Genomic DNA, 16168 nt, shown 5'->3' on the forward strand with positions numbered 1-16168 from the left:
ACTCACAATGCAACCTTCTGGTAAATTCACTTTCTTTATAGATTGCCTAAGAGGGAATATACTGGTCAGCTAAAGTAAATATCTAGTCCAACCAACAGTTATGGTTCTCATCATGAATAAATTGCCATTCTCCTTTATGTATCAGCCTCTTATGAACCTTCCTGGCGTGAGTCCACATCCTTATGGTTGATCATCTTAAAGGCACTGATGAAATATGGCACCTAAGCCTACAAGGATGTGGGTCAGATCCAGTAGTAAAGTTTGTACTCTGTGATGTATCTTAGAAACCCCTGCATTACCCATCCTTCATTCACCATGAGCATGTTATTGTTTACATTTCTACTCCAGTATACACAGAGAACACTTAATCAATCACCAACCTCAAATGAAGGCAACACCTTTCAGGAAATCCATATGGCAATGTTTCATTAAGCATAGAAACTCCTCAACCACTCTTAAGAATTTATCTTATGGAATGACTTAAAAGAAGAAAAGATCTAATATGCATGAAGATGATATTCCTCTATAATGGTGGAAAAATGGGAAAATCTAAATATATAAGATAGGGCTAAAAAATTATGTCACATCTAAAGATATTACACAGTCAGTAAAAATGCTAAGTATAAAGTTGACTATATGAAAAAAAGCATATGATGTAGTGATAAACTACATCATATGTAGTATGTAGTGAACTACATAATTATCTGAATTACAAAATTATCTGAATACAATGATTCAATGTTTAAAATATGCGTAAGAGCTGGGGAGAAATATACCAAAATTACAGAAATCATTGTCTTAGAGTAGTGAGAATATGGGTAAAATTGTTTCCCTTTCCTTCTATTTATCAAAGATTCTGAACTCTTTATTATCACTTTTATAATTTAAAGATTAAGATAATGACAATATTAACTCCTATTTAGTCCTGACAATTACATCAGAGAACACGGTCAAGGCTTAAAGGCATTCCATAAGAGGCACTTTGTTACTGTTCAGAGAAAGAATTTACTCATTCTTCCATGGAAACTGCTGTAGAAAAGGAGTCCTAACATGTCAGTCATACAGTCTCATAAAATAAGACCAGATCTTTATAGTTTCTAACAAACAGAAAGTTAATTTTACCTCTTCTTTGTAAAACACAACCTATGCAAAGTATTTCATTAAAACAATTTAAAATTTAATGAAGTAACTTGTAATTTGATTCAAGTTACTAAGATTTTAAAATAAAGTATAATCTAGTCACCCAACATTTACTTAACAAATACATGGGCTGCAAAATTAAATCAACACAGCTTGGCAGATAGCTGCTTTGGTTATAGAAACCCAGTCTGAACAACAAAGAATTCAAGTTACCCGAAGATCGGACATGAGCTTCTTGTCCAATGTCTGCTCCAAGAAATGAGAACTAACTTGTTCCATGGAGCCCTGTAAAAACCAAGAATCCGGAGCAAATTAAACAACTTTTAAGGCCTGAATATTATCTTCAAATTCAAAGTTTGTAGCCAACTTAAATGCATAAAGATAACATTTCTTTTTTTTTTTTTTTTTTAAGATTTTATTTATTTATTTGACAGAGAGACACACAGCGAGAGAGGGAACACAGGCAGGGGGAGTGGGAGAGGGAGAAGCAGGCTTCCCGCCGAGCAGGGAGCCTGATGTGCGGCTCGATCCCAGCACCCTGGGATCATGACCTGAGCCGAAAGCAGATGCTCAACGACTGAGCCACCCAGGCGCCCCAAGATAACATTTCTTGACAGTAAAGATGCTTATGGGTTCAGAATCATTAGCAAAATAATAAAAACATTAGCAGCTAGCAGCTAAACAGAGCTTACTACGTGTCATACACTGTTTATACATATATTAACTAATTTAGTTCCCCTATGAAGTAAATACTATTATTAGTCCCATTTTATATATGGGGGGAAAAAAGAAAAGAAAATTAAAAAAAAAAAAAGAAGGCACAAAAAGGTTAAGTGACTCGTTCAAAATCACAAAAAGTATAATTTATAAACCCAGGTTCCAGAATCCTTTGCTTCAACTGCTACTCTCTAGTCTCTGCAGTTCTTTTCATTCTAGTCTTTCCATTCATTTGTTCATTCAGTCACTCATTCAACAGACATTTATTTAGCAACCATTCAACTATATGCCTATGGTTACCAGGAACAGCAATACAAAAGTAGACATCAATTCCACACTCAGTGACCTCACAGACTAGTGAGCGAAACTGACAAGTGAATAGATAACCGTATCATGGTATAAAATGTTATAATACACATATAAAGGGTACTATTGGAAACTCAGAGAACAAGCAGTATAGCGTGGAGGCAGGGGAACCGGTAATCACAAGTGCAAATGCATAAAGAGAGAATGCCATGCAGGAAACACCAAGTGGTTCTATGAATAAGACACAGGATAGAGGAGCCAAAAATGAAGCAGGATGGTTAGGGATCAGATCATAAAGGGCCTTTGTCATGACCCTTTGTCATGTTTGTTATGGAAGGAGTTTGCCATAATTCTGAATAACCAGATAATCTTTTCTCAGTAATGAGCTCAACAGTGTAGAAAGTATTTTACTTATACTTTAAAAATTTATTTCTAGTAATCCCACGAAGAATGTAAATTATCCTTATTTATTTGCTTTTTAGGTAATCTCTCTGCCCAATGTGGGGCTCAAACTCACAACCCTGAGATCAAGAGTCACATGCTCTACAACTGAGCCAGCCAGGCACTCCAAATTATCCTCATTTTTTAGATGAGAAATTGAGGCTGAGAGATTTTGTAACTTGCTCATTTCAAATAAGGGAGAAACATAGATTTACACCTCATAAACATCATCTTAGCAGCAATGTGGCTAATGGACCAGAAAGAATCAAAATGAAGCAAAGAGACAGGTTGGCAGGCTATTAGAGCAGGTCCTAGACATTCTCAAAGAATATACTGGCACCTTTCTCTAATTCCTAAGTTAGTAAATATGGAAATGCTTATAGAGGATCAGACTTCTCCAATCACATTTTCCATAGAAACTTACATGTTCTATGGGAATATGCTTACCCAAGTTAATACCTTTCCTACAACTCCAGAAGAGCAACTGTTGTACTATTTTCACTTAAGTAGTTTCAAATCTACTTTTTATTTCTACATGGTACAGTTGATGGGCCTTTGTTACATAGATCTGAGCCAATATCAAATCTAACATTCATGTTTTTAATTCAAACATCAATTTTATGAATAAGAACTCTAAATTTTTAAGACCTCCTCAACTTTCTCTTTAGTTTTACCACCAACATTAACAGTTGGCTTTTTAGGTGGCACTTTTTTTCTAATAAAGAATTAAGTTTGTTTTGTTTTGTTTTTTAATTAAGCTCTACGCCCAGCGTGGGACTTGAACCTACAACCCTGAGATCAAGGGTCACGTGCTCTATTGACTGAGCCAGCCAGGTGCCCCAAGAATGAAGTTCTTTGTTTTGTTTTGTTTTTTTAAAGATTTTATTTATTTATTTGACAGAGAGAGACACAGCGAGAGAGGGAACGCAAGCAGGGAGAGTGGGAGAGGGAGAAGCAGGCTTCCCACTGAGCAGGGAGCCCAATGCGGGGCTCGATTCCAGGACCCTGGTATCATGACCTGAGCCGAAGGCAGACGCTTAACAACTGAGCCACCCAGGTGCCCCAAGAATGAAGTTTTAATGACTTCACAGGGAACTACTCTAAATCCCTAGTCTCAATGGCCCCCTCCAGTGCCTTTAGCTGAACTCTCTTCCAACATAGTAGCAAAGAGGGGGGGTACTATCCAAATTCCAGCCTCAAAAAATTATGTATCATGATTTGCAACAAATTTCCTGTATTATCTGAGAATATGTGAAGCTTTCCAATTTAGTCCACAATTACCAAGAGCCCTATAACATAATAATCCACTTGAAAAATGTTGAGACCTAAACTAGTACACACCCAGTGGAAATAGAGAAGGGAGAGATTCAAGAGATGTCAAGAAGGTAGAACTGGTAAGAGTTGAGGATTCACTGGATATGGGACACAGAAAGAATTCCCAAATGCCTCTGGGTTTACAAATGGGTTATTGATGGCATCATTCATGAAAGTGCTGGAGGAGTAGATGTGGACCAAAAAGATGAATTCATCATAAAGCTCACCAATCAGAAAAACATCTACATTCTGGTCTACTTTAACCAAGACAAATACATTCCGATAAGATCTCTCCAACTGTACCACTACTACTAAACAACCTGTATTTGTAACAGTAAGAAAACCATGATATTTGACAAACAAGTGTGTCAAACTTGCTTTCAGAGCAAAAACTGCTCAATTATAGCTGCTCAGTAATAACTTAAGTCTATGCACTAGCCTCTAGCTTCTACCCAATTAGGTGATAAAGTAAACCCCATCCTCCTCAAAAAAAGAACTACCATGTGAGACATAAAACTACCACTGACTAAGACATCTGCATGTGCCCTGGGAAAGACTAGCCCTTATGGCTATGGACATAACAACCTACAATCTATCTGTAAATATTATCATTTTTAAGGTCAAACACTTCTGGAGTCATATAAAAAAGGTTTAACCCTTACTGAATAGGAGAAATTAAACATCTTAAGAAGAAATCACTGAACTAAGGACTATATTCTAGATAGAACACCAATGACCATGATTAATTTCACAGTAATGCTGTATTCTAAACTGTCCCATGGAACTGCATAGTTGGCAATCAACTTTCTTTGCCTCAGCAGGAAAGTTATGGATAACTGAAAACCAACCTTTCACATGGTTTTGAATTTTCTGAAACAGCCTACATCTGAAATTTTTCATCCTGCTAGAAGCCAAGGAGAATGGAGACTGTTGATTTTTTAAGCAAGATGGACTTAAATCTAAAGCCTTATCACTTCATTTAAGTTCCTGAAGAACCTGGTTCTGCTTTCCTCTTAAGCTTTATCTTGTTGCATATTCCCCACATTTAACATTATCCATCCCCAAACTAAAAAGTATTAACTTCTTGTAGTTTAGTATATTAGCATGCATGATAATTGTACTCCTTCTGTATCTCTGCTTATATTTTCTCCTTCCCTACTTATCTACCTAGCTAATTTACATTTATCCTTCAAAACTCAGTTTAGAAATCACCTCCTCCACGAAGCCTTTTTTCTTTTTTAATTTTATTTTATTATGTTATGTTAGTCACCATACATCACCAGTTTTCGATGCAGTGATCCACGATTCATTGTTTTCATACAACACCCAGTGCTCCATGCAGTACATGCCCTCCTTAATACCCATCACCGGGTTAACCCATCTCCCCACCCCTCCCCCCACCCAAAACCCTCAGTTTGTTTCTCAGAGTCCATAGTCTCTCATGGTTCATCTCTCCTTCCAATTCCGCCCCCCCTTCATTTTTCCCTTCCTTCTCCTAATGTCCTCCATGCTATTCCTTATGTTCCACAAATAAGTGAAACCATATGATAATTGACTTTCTCTGCTTGACTTATTTCACTTAGCATAATCTTCTCCAGTCCCATCCATGTTGATGTAAAAGTTGGGTATTCATCCTTTCTGATGGCTGAGTAATATTCCATTGTATAGAGGCACCTGGGTGGCTCAGTCAGTTAAGCAGCTGCCTTCGGCTCGGGTCACGGTCCTGGGGTCCTGGGACCGAGCCCCGCGTCCGGCTCCCTGCTCAGTGGACAGCCTGCTTCTCCCTCTCCCTCTGCCTGCCACTCTGCCTACTTGTGCTCTCTGTCAAATAAATAAATAAAATCTTTAAAAAAAAATACTCCATTGTATATATGGACCACATCATCTTTATCCATTCATCTGTTGAAGGGCATCTTGGCTCTTTCCACAGTTTGGCTATTGTGGACATTGCTGCTATGATCACTGGGGTGCATATGGCCCTTCTTTTCACTACATCTGTGTCTTTGGGGTAAATACCCAGGAATGCAATTGCTGGGTCATAGGGTAGCTCTATTTTTAATTTTTTGAGGCACGTCCACACTGTCCAAAGTGGCTGTACCAACTTGCATTCCCACCAACAGTGTAAGAGGGTTCCCCTTTCTCCACAATCTCTCCAACATTTGTTGTTTCTTGCCTTGTCAATTTTTGCCATTCTAACTGGTGTAAGGTGGTATCTCAATGTGATCTTGATCTGAATGTCCCTGATGACTAATGATGATGAACATTTTTTCATGTGTTTGTTAGCCATTTCTATGTCTTCTTTGGAGAAGTGTCTGTTCATGTCTTCTGCCCATTTTTTGACTTGATTATTTGTTTTTTGGGTGTTGAGTTTGAGAAGTTCTTTACAGATCTTGGATACAAGCCCTTTATCTGTAGTGTCATTTGCAAATATCTTCTCCCATTCTGTGGGTTGCCTCTTTGTTTTGTTGACTGTTTCCTTTGCTGTGCAGAAGCTTTTTATCTTGATGAAGTCCCAAAAGTTCATTTTTGCTTTTGTTTCACTAGCCTTTGTTGTCCAGCAAGGCTGTCATTCAGAATGGATGGAGAGATGCAGAGCTTCCAAGACCGGCAGAAACTGAAAGAATATGTGACCACTAAGCCGGCCCTGCAAGAAATATTAAGGGGGGTTCTATAAAAGGAGAAAGACCCCAGGGTGATATAGAAAAGAAATTTACAGGGACAATCTATAAAAACAAGGTCTTCACAGGCAACATGATGACAATAAATTCATATCTTTCAATAATCACTCCCAACGTGAACGGCCTAAATGCTCCCATAAAACGGCACAGGGTTGCAGACTGGCTAAAAAGATAGGACCCATCCATATGCTGTCTATAAGAGACTCATTTTGAACCTAAAGATACATCCAGATTGAAAGTGAAGGGATGGAGATCCATCTTCCATGCCAACGGACCTCAAAAGAAAGCTGGGGTAGCAATTGTTTGTTTGTTTTTTTTAAGCATTTTTTTTTTTTTAAAGATTTTATTTATTCATTTGAGACACAGAGATACAGAGAGAGAGAGAGAGAGCATGAGGAGGGGGAGAGGCAGAGGGAGAGGGAGAAGCAGGCTCCCTGCTGAGCCAGGAGCCCAATGTGGGGCTCGATCCCAGGACCCCGGGATCATGATCTGAGCCGAAGGCAGATGCCCAACCATCTGGGTCACCCAGGCGCCCCTGGGGTAGCAATTCTTATATCAGACAAATTAGATTTTAAACTAAAGACTGTAGTCAGAGACACAGAAGGACACTATATCATTCTTAAAGGGTCTATCCAACAAGAAGATCTAACAATTGTAAATATCTACGCCCCCAACATGGGAGCAGCCATCTACATAAGCCAACTGTTAACCAAAATAAAGAGTCATATTGATAAAACCTCCTCCACGAAGCCTTCTTTCACTATGTTAGGTGCTCTTTTCTAGGAGTACCAGCCATTGTAATTAACTGATTGCTTATGTCAACTTACCAGACTATCAACTCTTTTGAAGACAGAGACTATGCTCAGTGTTTGTTGATTTGATTAATGTGTGTCTGAAAACTATATGCAATTTACCTGATGACAGTTTTGTCTACTCAAGTGTTGGAGTGGGGGGAGTTTACCTCTTTTCTTACAAAGAGGAACCAGTAAATCAGCAGGGCATTAACTGTAAAACCACAGTTCTGAATGTGTAACTGGACCATCACTAGAAAGAGAATCCACATGGGTTTTAGATCATGAAGTGTCATTTACTATCTATGTAGCCTCTGATAAGTTATATCACTTTTCTAAACCTTATTTTGTTACTTATAAAATGAATACTAGAATATCTACCTCCAAGAGTTTAAAAGAACTCAAAATTATTTGCAAAAACTGAGTATTTATGAGGGTATATATGTCTAAATATGTGCATACGACTAAAAGTGCCTAGCTTAGTAGGCTAGGGACTCTATCAATAGTAACAATGATTATTATAAGATTAGACTGTTATTATTTTTGAAGTACAAACCTAATTGCTTATATAATTTGGAGCTATTTGGATCTGAAATCACTGAATTTAAAACATAAAGCACCTGACTCAAGTTAGTCATTTAAGTGGAAACCCTTTAAATTCACCAGTGTAATTCATTATTCAGATAGTTTACATAGATAATTTTTTACATTTACATAAATTTCAGATCCTGTGAGGTTCAAAAATGAAATATTTGAATGACCCTGCCTTAAGGATTACTCTTCTAAACTGCCAACTCAGATGAAGATGTATCACTGAATTATCCCTCTAAAACATCCCCCTCACGCATACACACACAGCACACTACAGATGCTCAATAAATGTTGAACGAAAGAATTTGAAGAATGATTGACTCATTCTGAATTTTAAAATATTCACTAACCAAAACAAAGCTTTAAAATGTGAATTCAGGGACGCCTGGGTGGCTCAGTCGGTTAAACATCTGCCTTCGGCTCAGGTCATGATCCCAGGGTCCTGGGATCTAGTCCCGCATCGGGGTCCTTGCTCAGCGGGGAGCCTGCTTCTCCCTCTGCCTGCTACTCCCCCTGCTTGTGCGTGCGTGCACTCTTTCTCTCTCTGACAAATAAATAAAATCTTTCCAAAAAAAACTGAATTCAAAACTAAAATCAGTAACGACTGGCTTTTTTAACTCTGTATTACAGACAAGCAAAATGATCTATAAGCAGGAAATACTGAAACCATCCAAATTCCTCATTATTCCATGAAAATGTTTTACACAAGTTTCATCAGTTACCCTATAAATACTGCTCTTGGGAGTGGGGCTATCACTGGATCTGTGTTCATACAGTTAGGTTCAAAGTATTTAGCCAACAATCTTACCAAGACTGGCAGAGCTGGGGGCCCTCAAAAGGGAAGCATCCAAAAAGAATCTCAGATTTTTTTGCTGTGACATTTATATACATTTTTATCTTTATTTTTATTTATTTATTTTTTTAAAAGATTTCATTTAGGGCGCCTGGGTGGCTCAGTTGGTTAAGCGACTGCCTTCGGCTCAGGTCATGATCCTGGAGTCCCTGGATTGAGTCCCGCATTGGGCTCCCTGCTCGGCGGGGAGCTTGCTTCTCCCTCTCCCACTCCCCGTTTGTGTTCCCTCTCTCGCTGTGTCTTTCTCTGTCAAATAAATAAATAAAATCTTTAAAAAAAATAAAAAATAAAGAAAAAAATAAAAGATTTCATTTATTTATTTGACAGAGAGAGGCACAGCGCGAGAGGGAACACAAGCAGGGGGAGTGGGAGAGGGAGAAGCAGGCTCCCCGCCGAGCAGGGAGCCCGATGCGGGGCTCGATCCCAGGACCCTGGGATCATGACCTGAGCCGAAGGCAGACGCTTGACGACTGAGCCACCCAGGCGCCCCTATATACATTTTTATAAACACTTACATATATACGTAACAGGTGCTTAGTAAAGCAACTATTTTTATTTTTATTTTCCTTTTTCTTTAGGCCTTGGCTGTCTCATATGCTAACAAGGTTAAACGGCTTATCCTTAAAATTCTTTCTAGTTCTACAAGACTACTTCTCCATAGAAAAGTGGGCCATTTCTTTTTATTTTTAGAAATACTAGGGTTTCTAAAAGTGGATGATACCTGTCCCTATCTGTAGTTTCTCAAAACATTTGTACAAGTTTAACAGGCAACATGTTCATTAAAGAAAGTATAACTTACCAATAGTTTTGCAGCCTGAACTCGAACCACCCAGGAACCATCACTGACCATGTGACAAATTTTTCCAAACGCATCATCAACTAAGCGAATTTCTTCATTAGAAGAAGGAATTGGGACAATGCTAAATTAAAAGAAAAAAACCACAAATGACTAAACATGAGCCTAAAGCTGCAAGTTCAATAAACTGAGAATGACCAATGAAAACTGGCACTCACAAACACATGCAAAATGACAACTGAGGAATTCAAATCCAAGAGTGATGGAATACATTTCAGAGTGAAGAAATCACTCTGGGAGTATGAAACAACACTTTTAGTTACACTGCAAATTGTCAGTGTCTTGAATACAAGCGTTTAGCCCACCAAAGTTTCAAAGATTTACAATGATACCAAAAACTAACTACCACAGAATATTTCATATCTTTAAGAGTATTCTCTCCTATAATTGCATTGCTGTCAATATAGTAAACCATAGAATAAATCAATATAAAACATACTTGCAAATCTGATCTTTAAGAGTATTGTCTCCTATAATTGCATTGCTGTCAATATAGTAAACCATAGAATAAATCAATATAAAACGTACTTGCAAATCTGATCCTAGAAGAGGCAATTTCCAATTAGTCTTTTCTTTTTTCTTTTTCTTTTTTTGGGGATTTATAGGTTATTAACTCATTCTGGTTTTCCAATTTTAGCAGGCAGTTTAATGAAGAGGAAAAAAACTACTTCTTTTTCTTATAGAAGGAGCTCTTCTATAAAATAAAATAATATTTGTCTCTCTACTTCAAAGAATCATTGTGAGAATGATTTAATTACTACGAAAACACTTTTAATGAGGAAAACACTACACAAGGGATCATTACGCTCAAACTCACCTAGTATCTTTATCTGGCATTTGTATTTACTAAAATGGGCCTCAAACAATTTTAAAGATTAAAAAAAGAGTGGGAGGGGGGTGCTAGATAGCACTTGAGAAAGACAATCCAATCTCTTCATTTATAGATGAGGAGGTTGGGGCCCAGAAAGGAAGTATCTTTCTCAGGGTACACGGAAAGTTCACAGCAGAGCTGAAAAACAAGCATCCTAATTATCAGGATCTGTACTTTCCCCCTGTTCCACAAAGCTTTCTAAAAATCTAACCAACATTCCTTTTCTGGAGGAGGGCTTTTTGCATGATGGGAGAAGAATGGCTTAGCAATGAACAAAAGCTGGCTTACACCCACACTGACCTTTCAGGATAGAGCTGACTGACAACCCAGATAAGTTGGACTGCCGCGCTACGCACTTGTTCATAGTCATCAGACAGCAATTTACAGGCCTGCAAACAAGAATTCCAAAAGTCTGTTAGTTCTGTGTCTTCCCAGGTGATATTCAAACCATTTTCAAAATGAAGACAGGGTGGCTGGATAAGGATGCCAATCAAAATACTTGTGGGTAGTTTTAACTTCTTGAACCTTTGCCCAACAAAGAATTCTTGGCCTCTGTCAGCTGCTCTGGCTCTGTTCTGTGTTCTGACTCTTACCCCACGTCTGAAGGCAGAACCACACACTGACAGACAGCACAAAAGCCATCTAGAATAGCATCAATCCTAGAGAAGTCTGCTGGGAGCCCAGAGTGCTACTCTCACAGGCTCAAACACCAAATATGGGTATTTTTCCCTTTCTGTAAAATCAAAGCACAAATTTCTGACTGACAGCCTGAAAACTTAAGAACTCTAAATAAATGTGTAATTTTAATGCTAAGCTGCCAAAAGAGGCCAGATTTTTCTGCTTTCCTTTGGTCTGAAATGGAGTATCCCTACTCCACCTACATGGCAACACCCTAGACCTCACCGACACCCAGAACTACTCCATTTCTAGAATCTGAAAATCCTATATTCCATGCTCTCATCATAACATGTTACTCCACCAGCTCCTCCATTTCCATGAATTAATCCATCACACTTACTCTTTAGTCCCACTTAATCTACCTATGTGTTTAACAAGGGTTTTTCAACCTTGGCTTTACTGACATTTTGGACTGTTCAATTCTTTGTTGTGAGGGGCTGTCCTCTACATGGTTAACATGTTTAGCAGCATCCCTGGTCTCTACCCACTAGAGGGTTGTAGCACCGCACCCTCTCCTTCTCCTCAGCAGTTGCAAAAGCCCAAAATATCTCCACACTGCCAAATATCCCTTAAAGAGTAAAACCACCCTGGTTGAGAACCAGTGCTTTAATCCCACCCTTTTTCTCCAAATGAGCCACCCTCTCCTTGCTCCATACCCTTCCATTACTTCGGTTCCGACAGCACCGTCAGCATTCACCATTTACAAACCCCTTCAAGACTTCTGCTACAGCAGCTCTAAAAACCCAACAACTTCTCTACTGCTCACAAGGGCAGCAGAGCACTAGCAAAGACTACACTCTCTAGGGGATTGGTGGCTCATGATCTGGAACTTTATGGGCCCTACTCTGAAATCTTTTACACCCGTGCTTTCCGCTTCCATTACCCAAGGCAGCTTGTCCTAACCTCTCCTGCTGGGCCCTTACCCCACTTCCAGCCATAAGGCTACGTGTTTATCAGAGAAAAATAAAAATTTTCAGGCACAAATTCTCCCAACTATTCCATAACAGTTATAAATTCATTTATACCTGTATTCTCCCATACCTTGTTTCCTCGATGTCTGAGAAAAAAGTATCCTAATTCCTAATCCTTCTACTTTTACTATGGATCCCATTATCTCCTCACACAGGCCCTCCTTACCATCCTCCAAAATAGGTCCTATTTGTGATTCTCTATTACAGCACCCTATTTATTTACTGCACTACTCACATGCTATAATTATTGTGTTTGTTTATTTGTTAATTGCCTGTCTCACCCAAGAGAATGTGAAGGGCATGGATCCTATCCAACAAGCTCAGTGTTGTACAACCAGCATTAGGTACTCATTAATATTTGCTGGATGAATCAGCTCATGAATTTGATTTTCTGCCTCAAGAAACTTACTCCACCATTTATGCCCCTTTGTCTTTTCTATCATCAATTTCTCCCCAAACATTGGCTCTCCCTTCAACACATAAACATAGGTAGCAGCTATCTTTAAAATACAATGGATAAAACTTAAAAAATAAAAATAAAGTAAAATAAAATAAAATAAAAAATAAACTACAAAGAGCCCTCCCTTAATTCTATGCCCCTTTCTACCATCTTCCATCCTGCCATCCTACTATAGCCAAGTTTATTTTTTTTAAGTTTGTTTGTTTGTTTGTTTGTTTAAATAAGTAAGTAATCTCTACATCCAACGTGGGGCTTAAACTCACGACCCTGAGATCAAGAGTCGCATGCTCCTCCCACTGTGCCAGCCAGGAGCCCCTAGCCAAGTTTCTTTGAAGTATAGTCAATAATCACTACTGAACTGCCTCACCTCAACTGACCCTAATCTGGCTTCCACCCCCAACACTCTTACTAATATTGCTCTCTTCAAACTCACTAACAGCTGCCTTGTTGGTAGGTCCAATGGGTAGATTTCAGTCCTATTCTAGCAGACCTCCTACCAGCATTTGATACTGTTGACTATGAGAGCTCCCTCCTGCCTTTTCTGGAATATATTCTTCCTCTTCCTCCAACTGGCTCCTCCTCAGCTCCTTTCTTCTGTCTACCTCTTAAATGTTGGACCTTACCCATGGCTTCCATGCTTCGTCTCTTTCAATCTTCTTACTCTCCCTAAATATCCACATGCCCCCTAGACAGTGATGGCTTCAATTACCTATCTCCAGCTCTGATCTCTCCTGAATTCCAGACCTTCACAACTATCTATAGCCTGGAATTTTCCTCATGGATGTCCCATCAACCCTTCAAACTAACATAAACAAAACTGGTATGTACCTAATTATGGTACCTAATTCAACCTCCTATCTCAAACACTCCAACATTCCATCCTCACTCCCTTGAGGACCTCATCATTGCTTGCCTAGTTAACTGACATGGTCTTATGCCATTGAATATCTAAATCACTTCTGAGTCCTAAGTTTCCTTTTATTATTTGGCTTCCCACAGAGTTTTTCTATAGGGAGAGAAGGTGCTGGTCACACCAACATAACCATTCTGAGCTCATTCTATTTCATTTTGTAAAATAATAAACTTGGTTTACACATCAGTCACAGGGGTTTAACTAATTGACATCTTCCTCTGAAAGACAAAACCATTCTTGGTGCAAAATCTGGTTTCTGACACGGATTTAGATTGCTTGTCTCTATATTCATTCAATTATTCTACAAGAGAAATACCACCTTGTAAGGTCTTTTTTTTTTTTTTTTTTAAAGATTTTATTTATTTATTTAATTGACAGAGAGAGAGAGAGAGACAGCGAGAGAGGGAACACAAGCAGGGGGAGTGGGAGAGGGAGAAGCAGGCCTCCCGCGGAGCAGGGAGCCCGATGCGGGGCTCGATCCCAGGACCCTGAGATCATGACCTGAGCCGAAGGCAGTCGCTTAACCGACTGAGCCACCCAGGCGCCCCCACCTTGTAAGGTCTTTTCCTTAGGCAGTCGGATCAGCTTCTCCTAGTGATACTACAACTTCATTGTGCCTTTCTTTACCAATACTACAACTACCATGAATATTTTTTCATATGATCCCACGGTCTTGGTCATCCTCCTCCAGAAATACTCTAGTATGTCAAGTATGGTGCCCAGAATTGACTTCATGTTTGGCCCAACCAGAGATCAGTGACACCACCACTTTCCTTATTCTGAACACTATACTTCTCTTGTGTCCTCTGGTATTCATACTGAGCTATCCAAATCCTCCTAAAAGTCCTTTTTACATGTATTAGTGCTATTCAATTATATATCCTCCATCCTCTTATTAAAATGTATGTTTTGGATACAACTTCACATTCATCCCAATTAATGTTGTCAGTTGTTGTTCTATGTTTTCAAATTCTGACAACTAGTATGCCACTCCCCCGGCTTCATTATCCCACCTCCCCTTCCAGACAGTAATTGTTTAAGGTACCTGATTATAAATTGTTTGGTGTAATTTCAGTCCTCTTTCATGGAGCTGCAACTAGATAATAAAAATATAGTTTAAGTATTTGGGGAAAAAAAAGGTCAATATTCCCAACGTCTCCCCACAATCTCATATATTTTCAGATCATTATATCGGATCAACATAGTTCCCATTAGCCAAAATCAGTGCTATGTAAGTAAAAAATCTGGTTGAAAACATTTTAGTAGAAACACTCAGAGATTTAATAAATCTAATCCATCTAGTGTCCCAAGGGGATATTAGAAAAATATTCAATAATGACAAGAAGGCTGAAGAAGAAATGGTTAACACCATCCCCCTCCAGGGACCTGGAGGAGGGATGTGACTTGGTATTGTAACAGGTGTAAGTTGTACCCTCCATGTTTCAGAAATATGGGTGATAGCAACCCAAATATGGGTGAAAGCAGAAAGGCCCAAAGAAAAGCACACCTGCTATAGAAGGAATGTGTGCCTTTGAGTCCTGTGATGCCACCATCACATTCCTCAAAGTGTGCATACGGTATATCCTAGGGTGGTTCAGAAAGCATCCAACAGTAGCCATGAACTTAAAAAACAAATGAAACAAACAAAACTGTCACCATTTAGTTTCCATGATCATGTTTACCATGGCTTTTATAGCTGCTGTTCTGACACGTGGGTCTTGGTCACTGAAGTAATCCCCTATAATCTTCTGGACATCTCTGACAGCTAGGCCTTCTCCATCTTTTGTGACACTTTTCTCCAAAGACCCAAGATTGCCAAGTAATTGCAGGCACTTATTTCTTACACCATGGGAGGTATCTGTGAGGTGCTATAAAAAGAAAAGAGAGAACAAAAGGACATGATTAAGATAGCTTAAACTAAACAAAAAACCAGAAGCAAAATAAGTATCAACTTTAGGAATGACTTCAAACACTACATTCTCACCACAGTCTCTCTAGGATCATGTTACTTGAGTATGTTCTTCCAAAAGAACCACAAGTCCTTTAAAAATAAGATCACCAATTGTTCATCACTGCATTCCCAACAGCTAGCACTTTGCCTTAAGAGAAAGTACTTTAAAAATGGCCTCTAAGTTGCATTTTATATGCTATCAAATCTAAAATCGAAATAAAAATTTATAAATGTTTAAAACTTTTAATATTCAGGGGCGCCTGGGTGGCTCAGTTGTTAAGCGTCTGCCTTCGGCTCAGGTGTGATCCCAGGGTCCTGGGATCGAGCCCCGCATCAGGCTCCCTGCTCGGCGGGAGGCCTGCTTCTCCCTCTCTCGCTATCTCTCTCTCTGTCAAATAAATAAATAAAATCTTTAAAAAAAAAAAAACTTCTAATATTCATACAGAAAAATGCAAAAAGCTTAAGTATACAGCTCAATGACTTTTCACAAAATGAATACACACATACAACAAGCACCCAGATAAAGAAACAGAACATGACCAACACCCCAGAAACCCCTCGACTCCCCGCAACTACTCCACTACCATCAAAAATAGCCACTATCTTGACTTGTAACACACAGATTTATTTTGCCTAT

The 16168-nt window shown here is 38.9% G+C and overlaps 1 protein-coding gene across 2 annotated transcripts in view; it reads right to left on the reverse strand.

The window, feature by feature from the left end:
* Window positions 1-16168, reverse strand: part of INTS4 (integrator complex subunit 4) — a 117244-nt gene that overhangs the window by 54813 nt on the left and 46263 nt on the right. For both annotated transcript variants that reach the window (XM_036113411.2, XM_036113402.2), the window contains exons 5-9: window positions 15263-15448; window positions 14626-14676; window positions 10859-10947; window positions 9631-9751; window positions 1354-1425 (exon numbers count right to left, since the gene is read on the reverse strand). In XM_036113411.2, the coding sequence (XP_035969304.1) occupies window positions 1354-1425; window positions 9631-9751; window positions 10859-10947; window positions 14626-14676; window positions 15263-15448 (519 nt within the window). The remainder of the gene's footprint in view (window positions 1-1353; window positions 1426-9630; window positions 9752-10858; window positions 10948-14625; window positions 14677-15262; window positions 15449-16168) is intronic.

This window comes from Halichoerus grypus, chromosome 11, assembly GCF_964656455.1.
Source record: "Halichoerus grypus chromosome 11, mHalGry1.hap1.1, whole genome shotgun sequence".
Taxonomy (NCBI): Eukaryota; Metazoa; Chordata; class Mammalia; order Carnivora; family Phocidae; genus Halichoerus; species Halichoerus grypus.